Source organism: Myodes glareolus, chromosome 4 (genome assembly GCF_982192425.1).
Source record: "Myodes glareolus chromosome 4, mMyoGla1.1, whole genome shotgun sequence".
Lineage (NCBI taxonomy): Eukaryota > Metazoa > Chordata > Mammalia > Rodentia > Cricetidae > Myodes > Myodes glareolus.
The window spans coordinates 111,465,418-111,482,801 of record NC_142029.1 but is presented as its reverse complement, the minus strand read 5'-3'; the positions used below and the strand labels follow the sequence as shown (position 1 = coordinate 111,482,801).

Here is a 17,384-nt window from a genome sequence, read left to right as displayed (position 1 = left end):
TATTTTAAACTTGTCTTGATTTATGACTTTTTGTTTTTTGTTCTCTGGAACTGTAAAAACCCTGTGAGAATGCTCTACATTGGAGCATGGAATTTTGAGTAACCTAAAATCTGTGTTCTCAGGCCATGGTCATTCAGAATGGCTCCAGAATAAACTATCTCTTATTCCCTTGAAGATGAGAGCTGTAAGCCAGGTGTGGTGGCGCATGCCTTTAGCTCTAGCACTTAGGAGGCAGAGGCAGGCGGATCTCTGAATTCAAAGCCAGCCAGGTCTACAGAGAGGGTTCCAGGACAGCCAGAGCTACACAGAGAAACCCTGTCTCGAAAATCCATAAAAAAAATTGAGAGAGGGTGAGAGAGAGAGTTGTGGTTCTTACACTGACGCCAGCTGCTGGGCTGAATCTGTCTGTCCTACTGAACTGAAGGGTCCAGGCCTGTGCCTGTCTCTGCTCCACACCTGGCACAGCAGCCTGCCCATAGTATACACCCAGGATTCATCACAATGTGTAAAAGAGGACGGAGAGAGAACAGACTGTCCTTTCTTATTGCTGCCTCCCAGACTTCCACAGGAAAAGCAGGGATGATGAAGAGCCATCAAAGCGGTTATTAAACTTGGCAGTGGTTGCCACGGCCAGGGTGGAGTTTCCTTCCCCTGGAGAATTTTAAGCCACAACTAGATAAGCACTCACGGGGATGAGTCAGTCAGCTGGGAGGTGGCCCAGTGAGCATCAGTTGAACTGCAGCCAGAGCCTTCCTATGACTTGTTTTATTTTTTTTTTAGAAGATTTAAATAATAGAACAGGCTGAATGGTGAGTGCTCTGAATTTGCTTCTGCAGAGTGAGGATGATGTATGATGTACATACACACCGAGAGAGAGAGAGAGAGAGAGAGAGAGAGAGAGAGAGAGAGAGAGAGAGAGAGAAAGCCCATTGCCACTGGAATGAAGTCCCTCTTTACCAGAGACGGTAAGAACCTTGAGCTAGATCAATCAGATGATCTTATCAGGTCTGTCTAGAGCAGAAAGGCCCCCCCTGTGATCACACACTAGAATTAAGTGTCCTTCAAAACCTCTCACCATGGACAACAAGGGGCTGCCTTACAACAATAACAAAAGCAACAACAAAACCCAAAATCAACAACAAAGGAGATCCAGGGAGACACAACAGCAGTTTTAGGACACTGGGGGCGGGACAGACAGGAACTGTCTAGCTCTCAGAAAAAAAACAAAGTACAGACCCACCCATAAAGACATGAGCCTAACTCCCTATTAGGCATCTGCAGTTCCGTATCCCCCTGAGGACAGAAGCAGCTGTGGAGGAATTAGAAGGATGCTAACATTCTTTCTTTGGCTTTTTTTAGACCTCTGGGTCTAAAAGAAATGGAGAGGTCTCCATTTCCTGTGCTGAGTAGTGAGTGTCTGGCTGCAAGGGCCCACTGGCCTGCCTCCTAGTGAATCACCTTCCTCTGGGCTCCCAGGCCACACACACACACACCTTCCTGCTCTGGCTTCCAACACCCAGCCAGGCTGGGCACACCCATGAGTAAGTGCTGCCTGACCTGCAGGCGTGCAAGGTTCTCCATCTCATCCACTGACATAGAACCGGGTGGGGGAAAGAAGTCCCTTCCACTTCTGACTTTTTCTTTAAAAAGAAATCAAAGTAAGAAGAGAAATTAGAACACACCAATTTCAAGTTGGCAGGAGGTGTTGAAAAGGAAGCCCCAGGAGGAGACTGGCACCAGGGCAAGCCAGCTCTCTGTGGACTACTCTGGCTGCCCCTGCTCTTACTGAGGTCCTCATTCGACCTCCTGGGAACCTAAGAGAGCCGGATTCTTCTCAGGCCTGCCTTTCCAGGTTGCGGAACCCTGTCAGGTTACAAACCCAGTTGTCTTGGGTTTCCTTCCCCATGACGGTCTCTTTTCCACTGGGCCCTATTTTCTTTTGCAGAGCGACTGCGTTTGGCAATCACATGTGGCACTGAATTCAGAGTATCAGCTAAAGGGAAGATCCCCATTTCTAACTTTCCACCTTCTGAATTCGGACACCGAAATCTCAGGATGGACTGCACATCGAATACCAGACGCAAAGACAGTTCCTGAAGCCTTGCCCAGGCCTGCTGAACAGGCTGACGGAGAGCAGAGAAGCCCTCCTTCGGATGCCTTTAAAGCTGGCCAGCTGGTTCCAGTGCAGCTCCACACTGTTTCACTACCAAGCAAGTCTCAATTCGATTTACATGTATTGTCTCTGGTGGAATTAAGCCCTGCCTCCACAGCCACCAAAGGAAACCAGTGACACCACCTTAAGTCATTAGTTCCTAAAATTAAGTTTATATCACAAACACATCGGTCCTTGCTAAAATGCGGATTTCTGTGTTCAATCCACGGAACCCTCTGTGGAAGAGGAGAACCTGATATCCCAAAGTTCCTCTAACTGCCACATGCATGTTGTGACATGCACACCATGGCAGGTACACGCCAACACCCACACCCACCAATATACACAAACACACACAGAAGGAGGTTGAAAACAAGGTTAAGGATTGCGATCGTCTGATTTACAGAAGTTTCCTGGCCCTGGTTCCTTTGAGATTTGAGTACTTTGTCTCTTTCCTGGGGTCTGTGGGTCTTCTAGTGTGTTCTCATGCCTCACCCACACATCCACATCTGACCAAAAATACCGGGGATCCTCTTACTGTGAGAACCCAGCAGCCCAGTACCGATAAAGGGCAGGGACCTTGTAGACAATGTAAACTTCCAGATGCCAGGCGTGAAACTGGGAAAAGTTTAGAGATAAGTTGCATTAGTCCTTGCAGCTGGGAGATCAGCGGGGAATCTCAGGGGGCAGCAGCAAGAAGCCTAGTCAACAGAACTACACCTGAGGGATGCCGCTGTCAACTCCGTCATGAGCCACTCACATCTCAAACTGGGAACGTTTACATGGAAGGCATATAAGATTATTATTATTATTATTATTATTATTATTATTATTATTATTATTATTATTACGCAGAGCCAAAACCAGTAAGACCTTGCCTAACATATATGCAGCTCTGGTTTCCACCCTAGCCCAGAAACAAAGGAAAGGGGCATGGGATGGAAAGAGAACCCGAGAAGAAACATGGACATCTACCTTATGGCTGAGCAACTTTGAGCAATGGTGACTCTCTCCTCTTCTATAAGACAAAAGGGCAATAATTCTCTTTGCAGAAGCATGGAAAATGGAAAGAAGGGGGGAGCTATTTCTTGTCCCTGTGTGAGAGGTATAGTTATGACGACCGCGTGAGAGGTATGTTTGTGATGACCATGTGAGAGGCATGTTTGTGATGACCGTGTGAGAGGCATGTTTGTGATGACCACGTGAGAGGCATGTTTGTGATGACCGTGTGAGAGGCATGTTTGTGATGGCCATGTGAGAGGCATGTTTGTGATGACCGTGTGAGAGGCATGCTTGTGATGACCGTGTGAGAGGCATATTTGTGATGACCATGTGAGAGGCATGTTTGTGATGATCATGTGAGAGGAATGTTTGTGATGATCGTGTGAGAGGCATGTTTGTGATGACCGTGTGACAGGCATGTTTGTAATGACCGTGTGAGAGGCATGTTTGTGATGACTGTGTGAGAGGCATGTTTGTGATGATCATGTGAGAGGCATGTTTGTGATGACTGCATGAGAGGCATGTTTGTAATGATCATGTGAGAGGCATGTTTGTGATGATCGTGTGAGAGGCATGTTTGTGATGACCGTGTGACAGGCATGTTTGTGACGACCATGTGACAGGCATGTTTGTAATGACCGCATGAGAGACATGTTTGTGATGACCGTGTGAGAGGCATGTTTGTGAGGCATCATAGAACTTTGTTTGCTAAAATGGAGAGTATGAAACAGTGTATGCATCTTTAGGTGAGACAGAAATTTCTGGACTGTTACATACACATATCTACACATGCACAATCTATGGTGATTGGTTATCTCTGAGAAATGGGATCCATTTCTTTTGAATACTCAAAATGAAATAAATCTCAAAATAAAATTACATCATGAGCATATGTTACTTTTGTACACACTGAAAAATCTAAATAGTATAAATAACAACTACAGTGATCGCCACAGCAGAAGCCTCCACTGGAACGGCCCTCAGACCACCTATGGCTGCTGGGCCACACAGGAATTAGGATGGCACAGCTTTCAAACACCACAACCACTCAGTCCACACGTGCTAAGTGCTCAGCATTTGGTGACATTTGTTATTCATCTGTGCTAGACCAGGCACTGTGCTAGACCAGGGGCTGAAAATCTGCATCCCATGAGCCAATCCCAGCCCCCACTTTTTCATCAATAGGGTAATCACTTGTAGCTGTTTCGTTAAAATACAAATAGTTGAATAATTGCAGCAGAGACATCTGACCCATACCACCTGGCTATTCCTCATTTGGCCATCACAGAAGAAAGCTGCTGCTCCAGTGTTAGGCAATGTGATCCAGTGAGTTGCAATCACAGCCCTGGCCTGCCTCAATGGGACTTGGAGTTGAGTCATGCGGTACTCAGTCACAGAAATAGCTGTGTGGTTATAATACGCTGGCAAAGATATGTGTGGGGGTGACATTATTTGTGATGTAATGGTTTGAATGAGAATGGTCCCATAGGCACACATGTTTGAATGTTTGTTCCCCCAGTTGGTGGAACTGTTTGGGAAGGATTAGGAGCTGTGGTCTTGTTGGAGGACATGTGTCACTTGGGGCTCTGGAGTTTTGAAATACTCATGCCATGCCCAGTGTGATCTCTCTCTGGCCCCTGCTTGTGGATGAAGATGTGAGCACTCAGCCACTGCTCCAGCCCCTTTCATCACACCTTCAATCCACTGTCATGGACTCTGGCCTTCTGGAGCCATAAGCCAAATTAAACTCTTCTGTTTATAAGCTGCCTTATATGATGTTTCATCACAGCAATAGAAACCCTAACTAAGACACACAGGCAGTTGGCCTAGTTGGGAATATTACAGAAAGCCAAAAGCAATAGATAAGGATTGCAGTGTGTGTCAAAGCCGTGAGACGGGACAGATGATGGACATTGAAATACTAATCAGAGTGAAGCCCCAGCCTCCAACACTGAAGGCATGGTAAGGCATGTGAGCCCAGATAAGGTGGGAGGAGCGCAGTGGCAGGCCAAACAACTCTTTTGGCTGTGATAAGGAGCTATGTCTTTATCAGAGAGAAATGGGGCATCCTGAGGAAACGAGGTGAATGTTCTCTGAGAATGTCTCTAGCTTCAGGGCAGTGCACAGGAGGGCCCCAGTACAGCTAGGAAGGATGGACTGACCTTAGCCATCGGTGGCTGAGTTGCAAATTTCAAAGGCTGGGGGCATGAACCTCAGATGGCAAACGTCACCGAGGTGGAGTTGATGCAATTCAGGCGCAGAAAGAAAAGCCACCAGCTATCTCAGACTGTCCTCATCGCTGAAATAGGTAGAGCTGATGCTAGGTTTCCATGGCAACAGACACAGCCGAGAAATCCAAGGATGGGGACAGAACAGGTTGATGGCTCAGAAGCTAGTCTTCCTTGTCCCATGCTTCCACTTGCCTTGACCCAATGGTGGCTACTCAGTCTTTCAGGAATGCACACAGGGATGCAATGGTGAGCTTTAACTGACAATCTAGAATCTTCTGGAAAGAGTATCAGCGGGGATGAACTGTGCATGTCTATGGAACATTGTCTTCATTAAGTTAATTAATGTAGAAAGGCCCAGGCCACTGTAGGTGGCACCATTCCCTAGACAGGAGGGTCGGAACTGTATCAAAGTCGGGAAATAAAGCTGAGGACACGCGATCAGGCAAGCAGCATAAATGTACTCACTTCTCTCTGCTCTTGACCATGGATGCGCTATGACTGGCTGTCTCAAGTTTCTACCTTGATTTCTACACAATGATGAACTATGGCCTGGGACTGTGAGCTTAAATTAACCTCTTTCTCCCCTCAATTGCTTTTTATCGTGAACCAGACAGAGGCCATTTCCTTAGAGGGCCCTGTTCAGCCATGCGTACTGATCCATCCAATCAGCAATCGCATTTGGTTCTATTCCTTTCCTTCATAATGAATGTTAAAATGATGTCAAGCAGGGTTCCTGGAACCCCCATTACCCTCTCAAAAATCCACAGGACAGCAAACTGGCCAAGCTGTGATGAAGTCTGGACAAAGGATCAAGAAGGGCTCTCAGAAAGATGAAAGTCCATCTGCTTCCTACAGTCATAAAAGGCATTCTGCATAAAAGTCATAAAAGGCAGAGGTGGGATGCCCTGAGTTAAAGCCAGCTTAACTCTGAGAGAGCTAGAAACCATCACAAGGGGACAAGAGACAAAAAGACCCCAACCCTTAATCTGCCACCTGCTAAAAGCATGCATTTGACATTTTCAACAGAAAACCCCAGACGAGGCACAAAGTCAGGGTATTCACTGCCCAGAAGCCCTTTCTGACTAAACTAAGTTAAAACTCAGGCCCTGCTCTGCCAAAGAACAAAGACAAGGGAAATGGCTGTGAAAAACCCAGCGACTCCCCTTTCTCTGCTTGGTCTTAGTTGATAATCGATAGTGAAAAGACCACTAACCTTGGTTGGCACTGGAAATACGCCAACGTTTTCCCCCAGTGGAAAGCAGTATTTTTGAAGGCTCTGGACATTTAGGAGGTGGGCCTCGCTGGCAGAAGCAGCTCACTGGGGGCTTTGAAGGTTCCAGCTCTGCACCTAGGCACAGCCACGCTGGTCTTGGTCCCTGACTGTGTGAATACATGTCTATAGCTTGATGCTCCAACAGAAGTGACAGAGCCCTCCACCATGCCTTGCCCACGACAGAGGACTGAAGTCCCCCGAAACCATGAAACAAAACAAACTCTTCCTCCTGGCTTAAGTCATCTTTGTCAGGTATGTGTTTTACGGTGGTTGCCTGGGTTACTTCTTTGCGCTAAGAACTAAGAACTAAGAAGCCGACTCTAGAACCTGAAGGCATGTCATAGGTGACTGAAAATGGACTAAAGATGTGGCCCTTGACTTCATATTGTATCTTCCCCTTTGCTGTCTCACCCTCTGAGTCACTCGCGGAGACAAGTTGATAAGTTGAAACTGTTTTCTCTTAGACTACAGGCATGATTAACTTGGCCCAGTGCCCCCGGGCAGGTGAGTGTGTCTGCTCCTCTTCCTTGTTCTTTCTTGCCTGCTTAAGCACTCGGCCTTATAAAGTGCAAACCAATGCACAGGACCAAGACCTTAGGGGAAAGAAAGATGCCTGCAGCAAGAGCAGGTCTCGGTTCCCCGATGACGTCATCAGCCATGAGCCCACTAAGCACAGAGCCAGAATGTTTATGCAGAAGAAGGAAACACCATGGAGAGCTGTGCCCTTGACTGAGGAGCAGTCACCAACTTCAGCCTACCCACCTCATCACACGACAGCCAGCCAACCCCTCAGTTAAGTTGGGCAGCCCAGTGGTGCCCTTCATCTCTCAAGCTGAACTGCCCACTAGAGCTTTGCCTGTCTTCTATGCATACATGGCTCTGTCTCCTTCCTGTTCCTTTCATACTGTGAAAAAGTGCTGCCCTCTATCACCTCTTTCGGTCCCTGAAGTGGGCTCACTCCTTACTGACTTAGCTAGGCTCCCGTGGCTTTACTTCCCTGAAAATCTAGGCTTCCTGCAGGGAAAACCTTGAAGGTGTCTCACATTTGGAATATTCAAAGCTAAGCCTCAAATATGTGCACATGCACACACACACACACACACACGCACACGCACACGCACACGCACACACACACACACGCGCACACACACGCACACACACACACACGAGAGGGAGAGAGAGAGAGAGAGAGAGAGAGAGAGAGAGAGAAAATTTTACTAAGGCATTACTGACATACCAAGAAGCAAACATGAGTAATGTGTACAAGTTTGAGGCGTTTTGGTGCATGTGACCACCCCGGTGCAACATGCAAAGGTGGCAGGCATATCTAACACCTTTCAAAGTTTCTCTATGTCAGTGTGTTTTTGCTGGGGTGCATGCATGTGCATGCGTGTGTGTGGAATAGGAGAGCCTGACATGAGCTCTACCCACTTTTTAATCGTTAGCGTTAATTATAAACTTGACAAAATATAGAATCTCTCTGGAGACGTGCCTCTGAGAATTGTCTGTGGAAGATTGTCTTGATTATGCTAAGGTGGGAAGACACGCCCACTGTGGGCAGTCCCGGTCCCCAGGCAGGGAGTCTCAATATGTGTAAGAGTGGAGACGGCAAGCTGGACACTGGCACACGTGGATTAGTTCAGTGCTCTCTGTCCTTGTGGGTGACGTGACCAGCTGCTTCAAGCTCTTGACACCTTAACTTCCCTGTAATGACAGTCTGTGACCCGGGATTTTAAACCAAATAAGCTCTTTGTCACTTATGGCTTTTGGCAAAGTGTTTTACTAACAACGCTTTCCAACGTGTGATGAACAGCATCACCAAACGTAAGTGCACACTGTGCAGACTTCTAGGAGATACCATCCAGTGTCACTAAGCAGCACGCACAAGGCAGCTCCATGGCCCCCACCTCTAGTAGCCACCATAGTGTTCTTGCCCTTTCAAGCAACACCAGCTCTGATCTGTTCCCAGACTGGCTCTTCCAGGACTGCTCTCCTATTCACAGGACTTGTGCGGCATCATTCCCAACTCCACCCATCCTCTTACCCCAAAGAGCCCTGGTCCTTTCTTCAAAATGCATTGAGAACCAGAGTCACGTCACAAGTGCTCCAAACACTGACCAAGCCATCGCTGTGTCTTTCTGAACGACGCTCCTAACTAATCTCCATGTCTGCAGTTGAGTCCACACACCTGTTCTCATGGCAGCACCAGAACCATTCTAAATGTGAGTTGGATCGTGGTGTCAGCCTCTGCTTTCAATTTCACACCGTGGAAAATCCACCCTTTCCAAAAAGCCCACCAGGACCCAAGTGACCCAGCATTTCCACTCGTTCCCTACTCGCTTCCCATGGCCATGCTGGCATCTTGCTTCTTCTCTTACAAAGACCACACCTACCAGAGGCCTTTGCACTTACAGCTGTTTGCCAGGAAGGTTCTTGCCCTAGATATCTGCTCCAATGGCTTCTTCCCTTCCTTCAGACTTGTACCCAAAAGTTACATTCTTAATGATGTCATTGTAAGAAAACCCTCTCAAACCTCACCTTTTCTTGATATGTTAATTTATTTTCCTCCTTAGTGCTTAGAACTATCATCACGCAATGTTTCTCCCACGGATTCGTTTTACTTGTCTGTACTCTCTGTCAGGTACCCGGCCGTAAGACAGCAGGCAATTCTGTCTACTTGGTTCACCGATCTCTTCTTAGCAATGAAGCATAGTTGATGCTCAGTGAACTTTGTAGTAAGTTAAGAGCCCTAGGCTTGGTGATAGCGCTGTGTGTCTCTGCTAACAGAGGGCAATCACAGCTCAGGACAAACTGGAATTAAAGCATAAGTTAAATAAAACATGATATTTAATTTAACTTATATTTTTAAATAATGCCTTCAGAATGACTCCTTTGGGGTAGTAGGCTACACTTCTGTCTGGTACACAGTCAATAAATCACAACAGGAGTGCTGAGTGGACCTTCCACACATAGTTCACCACAAAAATCAGTTTCTTCCCATCGGCTCCTTCCTTTTTTGTTTTATTTTTTCAAACAGGTTCTCATGGAGCCCAGGCAGGTCATAATTCACTATGTAGCTCAGGATGACCTTGTATAAGGTTGATGCTCTTGCCTCCACCTCATGACAGCTAGAATTACGGGCAAGCACCACCATGCCCAGCTATTTCTTTCCTTTCTGTGAACAAATAGACACAGAATCAAGAGACCCATGCTGAGTGTTGTGGATGAAAAGGAAGGTAACCACACAATAGCTAGGAATTGCATCCCGAATGTGGGGAAATTCCAGTTCCCCTGGACTGCGGTACTTCTCACAGAGAAAAGGCTCCCCAGAAAAGCCACGCTGCCTCAGTGTAGCAGTTTAAAGGGGAGGAGCTAGAAGCCCAGAGATGAAGAGCCTTATGTCTCAAGGAAAGCTCCATCCGATCATCAGGAGCCAAAAGCTAAGCTACGAGCAATGTGAAGCTGGGATTTTAAGAGCCATGCATTTGTGGCAAAGCCATAAGCCAACCAAAGAACTGGTTTGATTCAATAAAACTGCGGATCTAGCCAGTCAGCTTGGACTCTGAAGAAATCTTTAATTTTTTAATTGAAAAAAATTCATACACTATATGCTGATAACATTTTTCCCATTCTCAAACTCCTCCGAGATTTTTCCCACCTACTCAACTACTCAACTCCACATTTTCTTTCTCTTAAAAAAAAATATGGGGGGAGCATGTGCATGCCATCTGGTATGTGTGGAGGTCAGAGGGTGAGTGTGTGGAATCTTCCACCGTGTGGGTTCCAGGAACCAAGCTCAGGCCTGCAGGCTTGCCAGCAGGTGCCCTTACCATCTTGACAGTTCAACTGGAAACTCATCTAGAAAGTGGCATGAAAGAGAAGAAATGCAGCTAAAGGGCTTGGATGCTCAGCACCAAAGAGGGTGCAGGCAGCCTGGGCTCCATGGTCTACGAGCTGAGAGACCTTGGATAAGTTAATTAGTCACTTTGAACGTGAGCTTCTTAAACTATAAAACATGGGTCACCAGGTCTAGAGATATTACATGATTAAAAAAAAAAAAAACAGTTTGATGGTGAAGTCCTTTGCCAGAAGTAAGGGACCTAGTATGGAGAGTTACCACTATGTAGATGTGTTCCCGAGAGAGGGAAAGCCCTTAGCATGATCCCAAGAATGGCCTGAAGAGGAATGGGAATGCTGGATCCACAGATGAAGAAAGAGCCAGGGAAGAAAAGGCTCCTGTGCTCTGAGGGAGATGACTGACAAGGGAGCCCTCCCACGTCCTGCACGTCCAGCCTCACCAGGCTCTCCACACCTTTGCCCACTGTTTGTGACACAACACTTCTTGGTTGCTCAGCACCAGAAAGGGTGGAGGTGTCTCTGATACCTGTCTGTTATTGCTGATTTTCTGTCACTTTATTCCATCCATGCATGCATCCATCCATCATGCACCCATCTGTCCATCATGTCCCTGTCTGTCCATCATGCACCCATTCATCCATCATATGCCCATCCATCCATCATGTCCCCGTCTATACAGGAACACATCCATCCATTACGCACCCATCTACCCATGGACCTATCCATCCATCATGCACCCATCTATCCAGGGACCCATCTGTCCATGAACCCATCTACCCATGGACCCATCCATCCATCATGCATCCATCTACCCATGGACCCATCCATCCATCATGCATCCATCCATTATGCACCCATAAACCCATTCATCCATGTACACATCTATCCATCATGCACTCATCTCTCCAGGGACCCATCTGTGGACCCATCCATCCATCAGGCACCCATCTCTCCAGGGACCCATTTGTGGACCCATCCATCCATCATGCACCCATCCATCCATTATGCGCCCATAAACCCATTCATCCATGCACACATCCATCCATCATGCACCCATCCATCAGTACACACATCCATTCAACTTTTCATTCCTTCAAGTTCTCTCTACACACGTGCCGAACACTAGCAGAGTGGGGGATGTAGTGTACTTGAGAATATCCACAGTGGAAGGGTCTGTGTGGTAGTGCACCCATCTAGCCCATGTGTGCATTTGTGATCACCCAGCACCCTTTAGACCCCGACAAAGTGTACACATTAATACTGTGTGTCTACAGTCCCCAGGCTACACTGCGCGCTTACTATGCTGGCTTGATCACTGTCACAATCCCACTCTACGATGGATGTCACAATTGCTTCTGATAACAAACAGGAAAAGCAGGATGGCCGACACAAGGTCTTACGGCTGGCACACGGCAGGCCAGGAGTCTGAACCAAGCCTTTCATCAGGAAGTAAAACCCAGAACTGCCCCGACTACTGCACCCTGTACAGGGAGACTTCAGTGTGTGGTGACTGAGATTACAATAAACTAAACAGCGTGTCCAACTGCTTCTGGGTGTGTAGGCAGGAAGCAACTGCCATAAACTAAGACGGAGGACTCACGGTTCTAACCAAGACAGCTTCATCTGAGCATATTCACTGAAATGTGAAATATAACCTTCTAAGGACCTCTGAAAATGTCCCCGTCACCGCAGAGCCACTGGAGATTAAACAGGATTTCTGTCTCTCATGCATGTTCTCACTAGTCTGTGACAGTGGAAAGGAGAAAGAGACACGAGAATGCCCGTGTGTATGAAAAGAACACTATACTGAAAGCAATGGGTCCAAGCTGTGTGACCTCAGACGCCAGTTAACCTCTCTGAGTCAATTTCCTTGTGTCAGCAATGAAGAGACGTGATGGAGCTATCTTAATGTAGCTTTTTAAGATGAATGAATGCTGTCTCGAAACAACAACAACAACAACACAAATATTAATGAACTTTGCCAGTACACTGCCATCACTGGCTATCATGTAAAGGCCATTCCCTTTAAGTTCCCGTTTATAAAATAAGGTCTTTCATGCCAGATTTGGGTATGAGTATACTCTGGAAATCATGGTTATCATATACAGAAGCATTCCATTGGCCACTGAGACATTGGCAGACCCTGTTCCTTAAATCTAACACTGCTCTCCGGTGCTGGAGTCTCCGTTGAAATGTCCCCAGGTAGGATGGTCATGCGGAGCTGTGTTTTCTTCTGCCTCCCACCATCTGTCACGTCAGGTTCACAGGGGAGCCTCTCCCCCACGGGTCACAAGGCTTTCTCGCTTCCCTGTACCCTGCTCTTTCTGTTCCTCAAAGCATTCAGACACCGGATTGCAGGGCTGGGGACCCTGGGGCCTGCCAGCACAGATGGAAGCCATATCACTGCAGTGTCCCAAAGCCCCAAGCTAGTGCTGAATGGAGGCCAGAGAGGGCTCCACCTGTAAATGCGTGGACAGCAGGGGCTGCTTGCCAGCGATAAGGATGAGTTTCCGACCCAGGGAAACACCCCACCCAAAACATCCCCGCAGGACCACTCCCCACGGCACCTGCGTGATCCTCCGGCTCATTTGATCCATCACTGATTAAATTCTTCCCATGTGTTAAGCTCTGCATTTGCAGGACTGAATAACCTCTGCCCTACATACTCAGTCAAAATTCTAGGGCTCAAGCCGGGGAGACAGACAGACAATAGGAACAGACAATTACAAAACACTGCAGTAAGTACAAAATGAAGAAATCAAAACTAGGCATGGTGGTGCATGCCTTTATTCCCAGCTTTCAGGAGGCAGAGACAGGATGATCCCTGAGTTTGAGACCATGGTTTAAGCAAAGTGAGTTCCAAGACAGCCATGGCTACACAAAGAAACTCTTGTCTTGGAAAAAGAAGGAGGAGGAAGAGAAATCAGCCATGGTGGCCAGAGCCTGTAATCACTGTACTAGAGAGGCAGAGGCAGGGAGATGGAGAACTTGAGGACCCTCTGGAGAATGAGGATGTGGAAGCTAGCACAGGAGAGCTTAGCAGTGTGGTCCTGCCTGACTCAGGGGCAGCCTAGTCAGATGGGGGAGATGTTCCCGCAAAGATGTAAGGAGGGAGCTCAAGGTTAGTGGGAGCTGTGTGAGAAAGGCATTCCAGGACCACAGGTACGGCAGGCCTGATGGCATTCCCGTGGGGTGTGGAGACAGGAGGGATAGAATTTGACTTGGAACTAGCATTCGACACCCAAAGGGTCTTGTGAATGGAAGCACCCAGCCTACTGCTTGAACTTTGTCCCCGAGGTGTGGAGGAGCAACACCTCAAAGGTTCTAAGAACCAGTGGCTACATTTCTGCATCTTCCATTCAAGGACCGTCTTCGGGGGTGATTATAGGACATCCAAGAGCTGCCTGGCTGCCGAGCTGGGCTGGTGCCACCCTGCTTGACTCATCATCAGAGGCCAGTGCTGAACTGTCTGCCTCCTGCCTCTAGACTCCCTGCTCATGCTGTCCTCATACGGTGACACAGACACAAAAGGACTTGGTCACGGGAACTTCTTGGAAGCAGCTAGAAGTACACCCTGAGCCATGAGCAGGACCTGCAGTGGGGCACTGGCTGAGAGGCAGGTCTTGGAACAGAAGCACGCACGCAAGCAAGCACGCACGCACGCACACGCACGGCAGCCTGCTGCAGTGGCCTAGAGGCACCTGCATTTCTGCCTCCCCCTCCCCCTTTCCTTCCCCCTTCAGTGTTCTTTGGCTCCCTTGCTGACTTCAAGGTGGGCACTGTGGAGCCCACCATCTTACAGGGAAAAGCAACCTCGGTTCTCAGCTTTGGCCACTCTCCAACAGTGTCGGAGTTGAACTTGTGTGTCTGTTTGTTTGTTTGTTTGTTTGTTCTAAGTCTCACGTAGTCCAGGCTGGCCTAGAACTCACTCCCGAGGCCTGAGAATGACCTTGAACTTCTGACCTGAATGCTGAAATTGTACGCACGAGCCCCATTCTATGCAGTGTTGGGAATAAAACACAGGGCTAAGTGAATGCCAGGCAAACACTCTACCCACTGAGCCACAGTCCAACACTCTGGAACTTTCCAGAAACCAGGACCCCTCACAGCTCCAGCTGCCATTGGGAGCTATTCTCTCAGTTTTCCACCTGGATCTCTCAGCCTCATCCGATTACTCCACCCAGGGTCTCCACAGCCTCATTGTCAAACCCTGTTCCCTTATGACTCCTTAATAACAGGAAGTCTCCCTGATGAGTCCTTGCCCTGCCCCTCCCTCCCATGACTCCTCTTTATTCTGAGTCCTTGGTTCCAGGGCTTAGGATACAGTATTAAGTATTAGCTTACCTGCCCCAATCATTCCCAAGCCATGATCCAAGAATCTGCCACGCCCATCTCATACAATGCCAGGCTGGTATTTCTTCTTCCTCCTCCCTCTCCCTCTTCCTCTCCTTCCTGAACATGAACATACCTAATCCTTCCAGTTTCGGCACAAATGCCAAGCAGACCCTACAGCTTTCCCCTATCACCTTACCGATGGATTAAATCCACCAGAATCCTGTTTACCTTGGTTAAATGATGTGTTTTTGTGACCAACACAAGAGCAGCTAGTGCTTAAAAGTCCTGCACCTCTGGAGAGCAGAACACAGAGTAGCTTAGCCCCTCTCCCTTGCCCCATCATCCTGTTATTATCATCCTGCAGTCCTGGTCCTTGTCAGTCAACAGCGAGTCTAGAGGAAGCAGGATTTGAATGCACACAGGCGGGCAGGGCAGCAGTGGTCATCAGGTGTATTCAGAATTCTCATGGCTTCACCGTCTGTATGTTCATCCCCTCCCGATGCTAACGAACTCCTTGGTGAGAATGGACTAGGTTACTGCTTTCTTCACAGGCCCGGGGAACATAAAGAACTCGGGTTGTAGGGGTGCACTACAATTTTAGATCTGCATCCATATTCACATGTCAGTAACTCTTTTCACTGGCCTGACCTCACTGGCCTGGCCTCACAGGCCCCAAGATCAACAAACTGCTGGACAGATGTAAGAAGGTAATATTGGTGCAGACTGCCTGAAACCTTCCTGGCCAAGACATGGTAGCCGGAAATTGATAGAGAAACAACCCACACCTTCAGGCGGAGCCACCTGAAAACCTGAAGGGTGGCCATCAGGAATCAAAGGCTGTGGACATGCAAATCTGGAAGGCTGGGGGGAGATCAGAGAGAGGCAGGATCGGGTGTTGCGGCAGAGTCCTGGCAGAGGAGAGTCAGTCAGCAGGTTCTGCAGGGCCCATAGAGGCCTTTCGGAGCGCTTGATCCCTGCCACCGGACAGACCCAACACTGTGAAAGGTCACATGATTGCCAATGGTCTGATAATCTACAGTTATAAAGAGTCAGGACAAACTAGTTTGTGCCTCCTCCCTGGTTACTGCCCCACTGAGCTTCTCAAAGTCCGCGCTCTCACAAGCTTTTTCCTAGCAGAAGGGGCAGTGGCTTTCTAGCCTAAAGACCAGCTCACCTTACCAACTTGGGGGGGGGGGTCTTCTGCAAGCTCCTAGGCCTGTAAAATGGGGTGAACTTGCCCATCGCCCAGAATAAATGCTGTTGAGAGGACAAGGGCGCGCCTCGGAAGCTTGAGCTTCCCGCGATCTGTCCGGATCCCCGAGTGCTGTCTCCAAGTTCATCTCATCTACTACCCAGGAAACCAACCAGACACTGCAGGCGTCTGCGCCCACAAGGAGGAAGGGCCATCTCCCCAGGGGACCTCCCGCCACTGCGGCTTAAGTGGCGACTCCCACCGGCAGACTGCCTGGCGGGGTGGGGGGTGGGGGATCTCAACCTGGGGTCCTCTGTCCCGTCCGTCTCCCACCCCCCATTCCGCTTACCCCGGGGCCGAACCCTGCTTACCTGCGGCTCCAGCAGCCCGCGCTGCTCAGCATTGAGAGGCGCGGGGCGCGCAGCGCGGAACGCGGAAAACACGGGGATGCGGTGGCCGGGGCTGTATAGGGTGGCAAAGCGCTCGGAACCCGCGAAGCGCTGACAGATCCTCACGTGCGCCTCGGTCTCCAGCCCGGCGGGCGGGGTCCCCGCATAGAAGAAGCGGTCGCACTCACCGAAGCCTGTTTGATGCGGGGTCAGCAGCCGGGCCTGCAGCAGCCCCGCCAGGGCCAGGAGACCGCCCAGCGCGAGCCAGCGCGCACAGCCCATGGCGGCCTCTGCGCGGCCGGCCGGGCGCCGCAGGAGCAGGAAAGTCCGCGCTGCCGCTCAGCCGGGGCGGCTCCAGGCCAAGGCCGCGCCCCTTCTCCGCCTCCACCCCGAAGATGGCTGCAGCGTTCCGCCCGGCTTTCTGCGGCTGCACCCGCGCGGGGAGACTGGTCCCCTGCCGCGTTGCTGTTGGGTGCCAGACCTACCTACCCCCTCCGCGCTGCTCTGGCCCAGTCCAAGGGACGGTCCCCCAAGCTGGGGCTGAAAAGCCAGGGCTTGCTCGCACTAGGGCCCTCCGGGATGCACAGGGGCGGGAGATGTCCGCAGAACAAGGCTCTTCAGAGCCTTCCGCATCAGACCCTGAGTGGTAGTGGAAACGGGTTTAATCCCAGCACCTGGGATGCAGAGACGGGAGGATCTCTGTGAGTTTGAGGCCAGCCTGGTCTATAGAGTTAGTTCCAGAAAAGCCAAGGCTGTTCCACAGAGAAATCCTGCCTCAAAAAAAAAAAGAAAAAAAAAGAAAGAAAGAAAGGAAGAAAGAAAGAAAAGAAAAACAAGAACATAAAAGAAACCCGGTTAAAGCCTATCGTGATGGTAGAGGCAAGGGATCCATAATTCAAAGTTAAACAGGGCTCTATAAGACCCTGCTTCGAGTAAATAAATTAATTAATCC

At 49.1% G+C, this 17,384-nt stretch overlaps 1 protein-coding gene across 1 annotated transcript in view; it reads right to left on the bottom strand.

Moving 5' to 3' along the window:
• Positions 1 to 16,764, bottom strand: part of Endod1 (endonuclease domain containing 1) — a 31,835-nt gene extending 15,071 nt beyond the window's left edge. The window contains exon 1 of the mRNA XM_048433624.3: positions 16,415 to 16,764. Within this exon, the coding sequence (XP_048289581.3) occupies positions 16,415 to 16,714 (300 nt within the window). The 5' untranslated portion in view covers positions 16,715 to 16,764. The remainder of the gene's footprint in view (positions 1 to 16,414) is intronic.
• Positions 16,765 to 17,384: the final 620 nt, after the last annotated feature.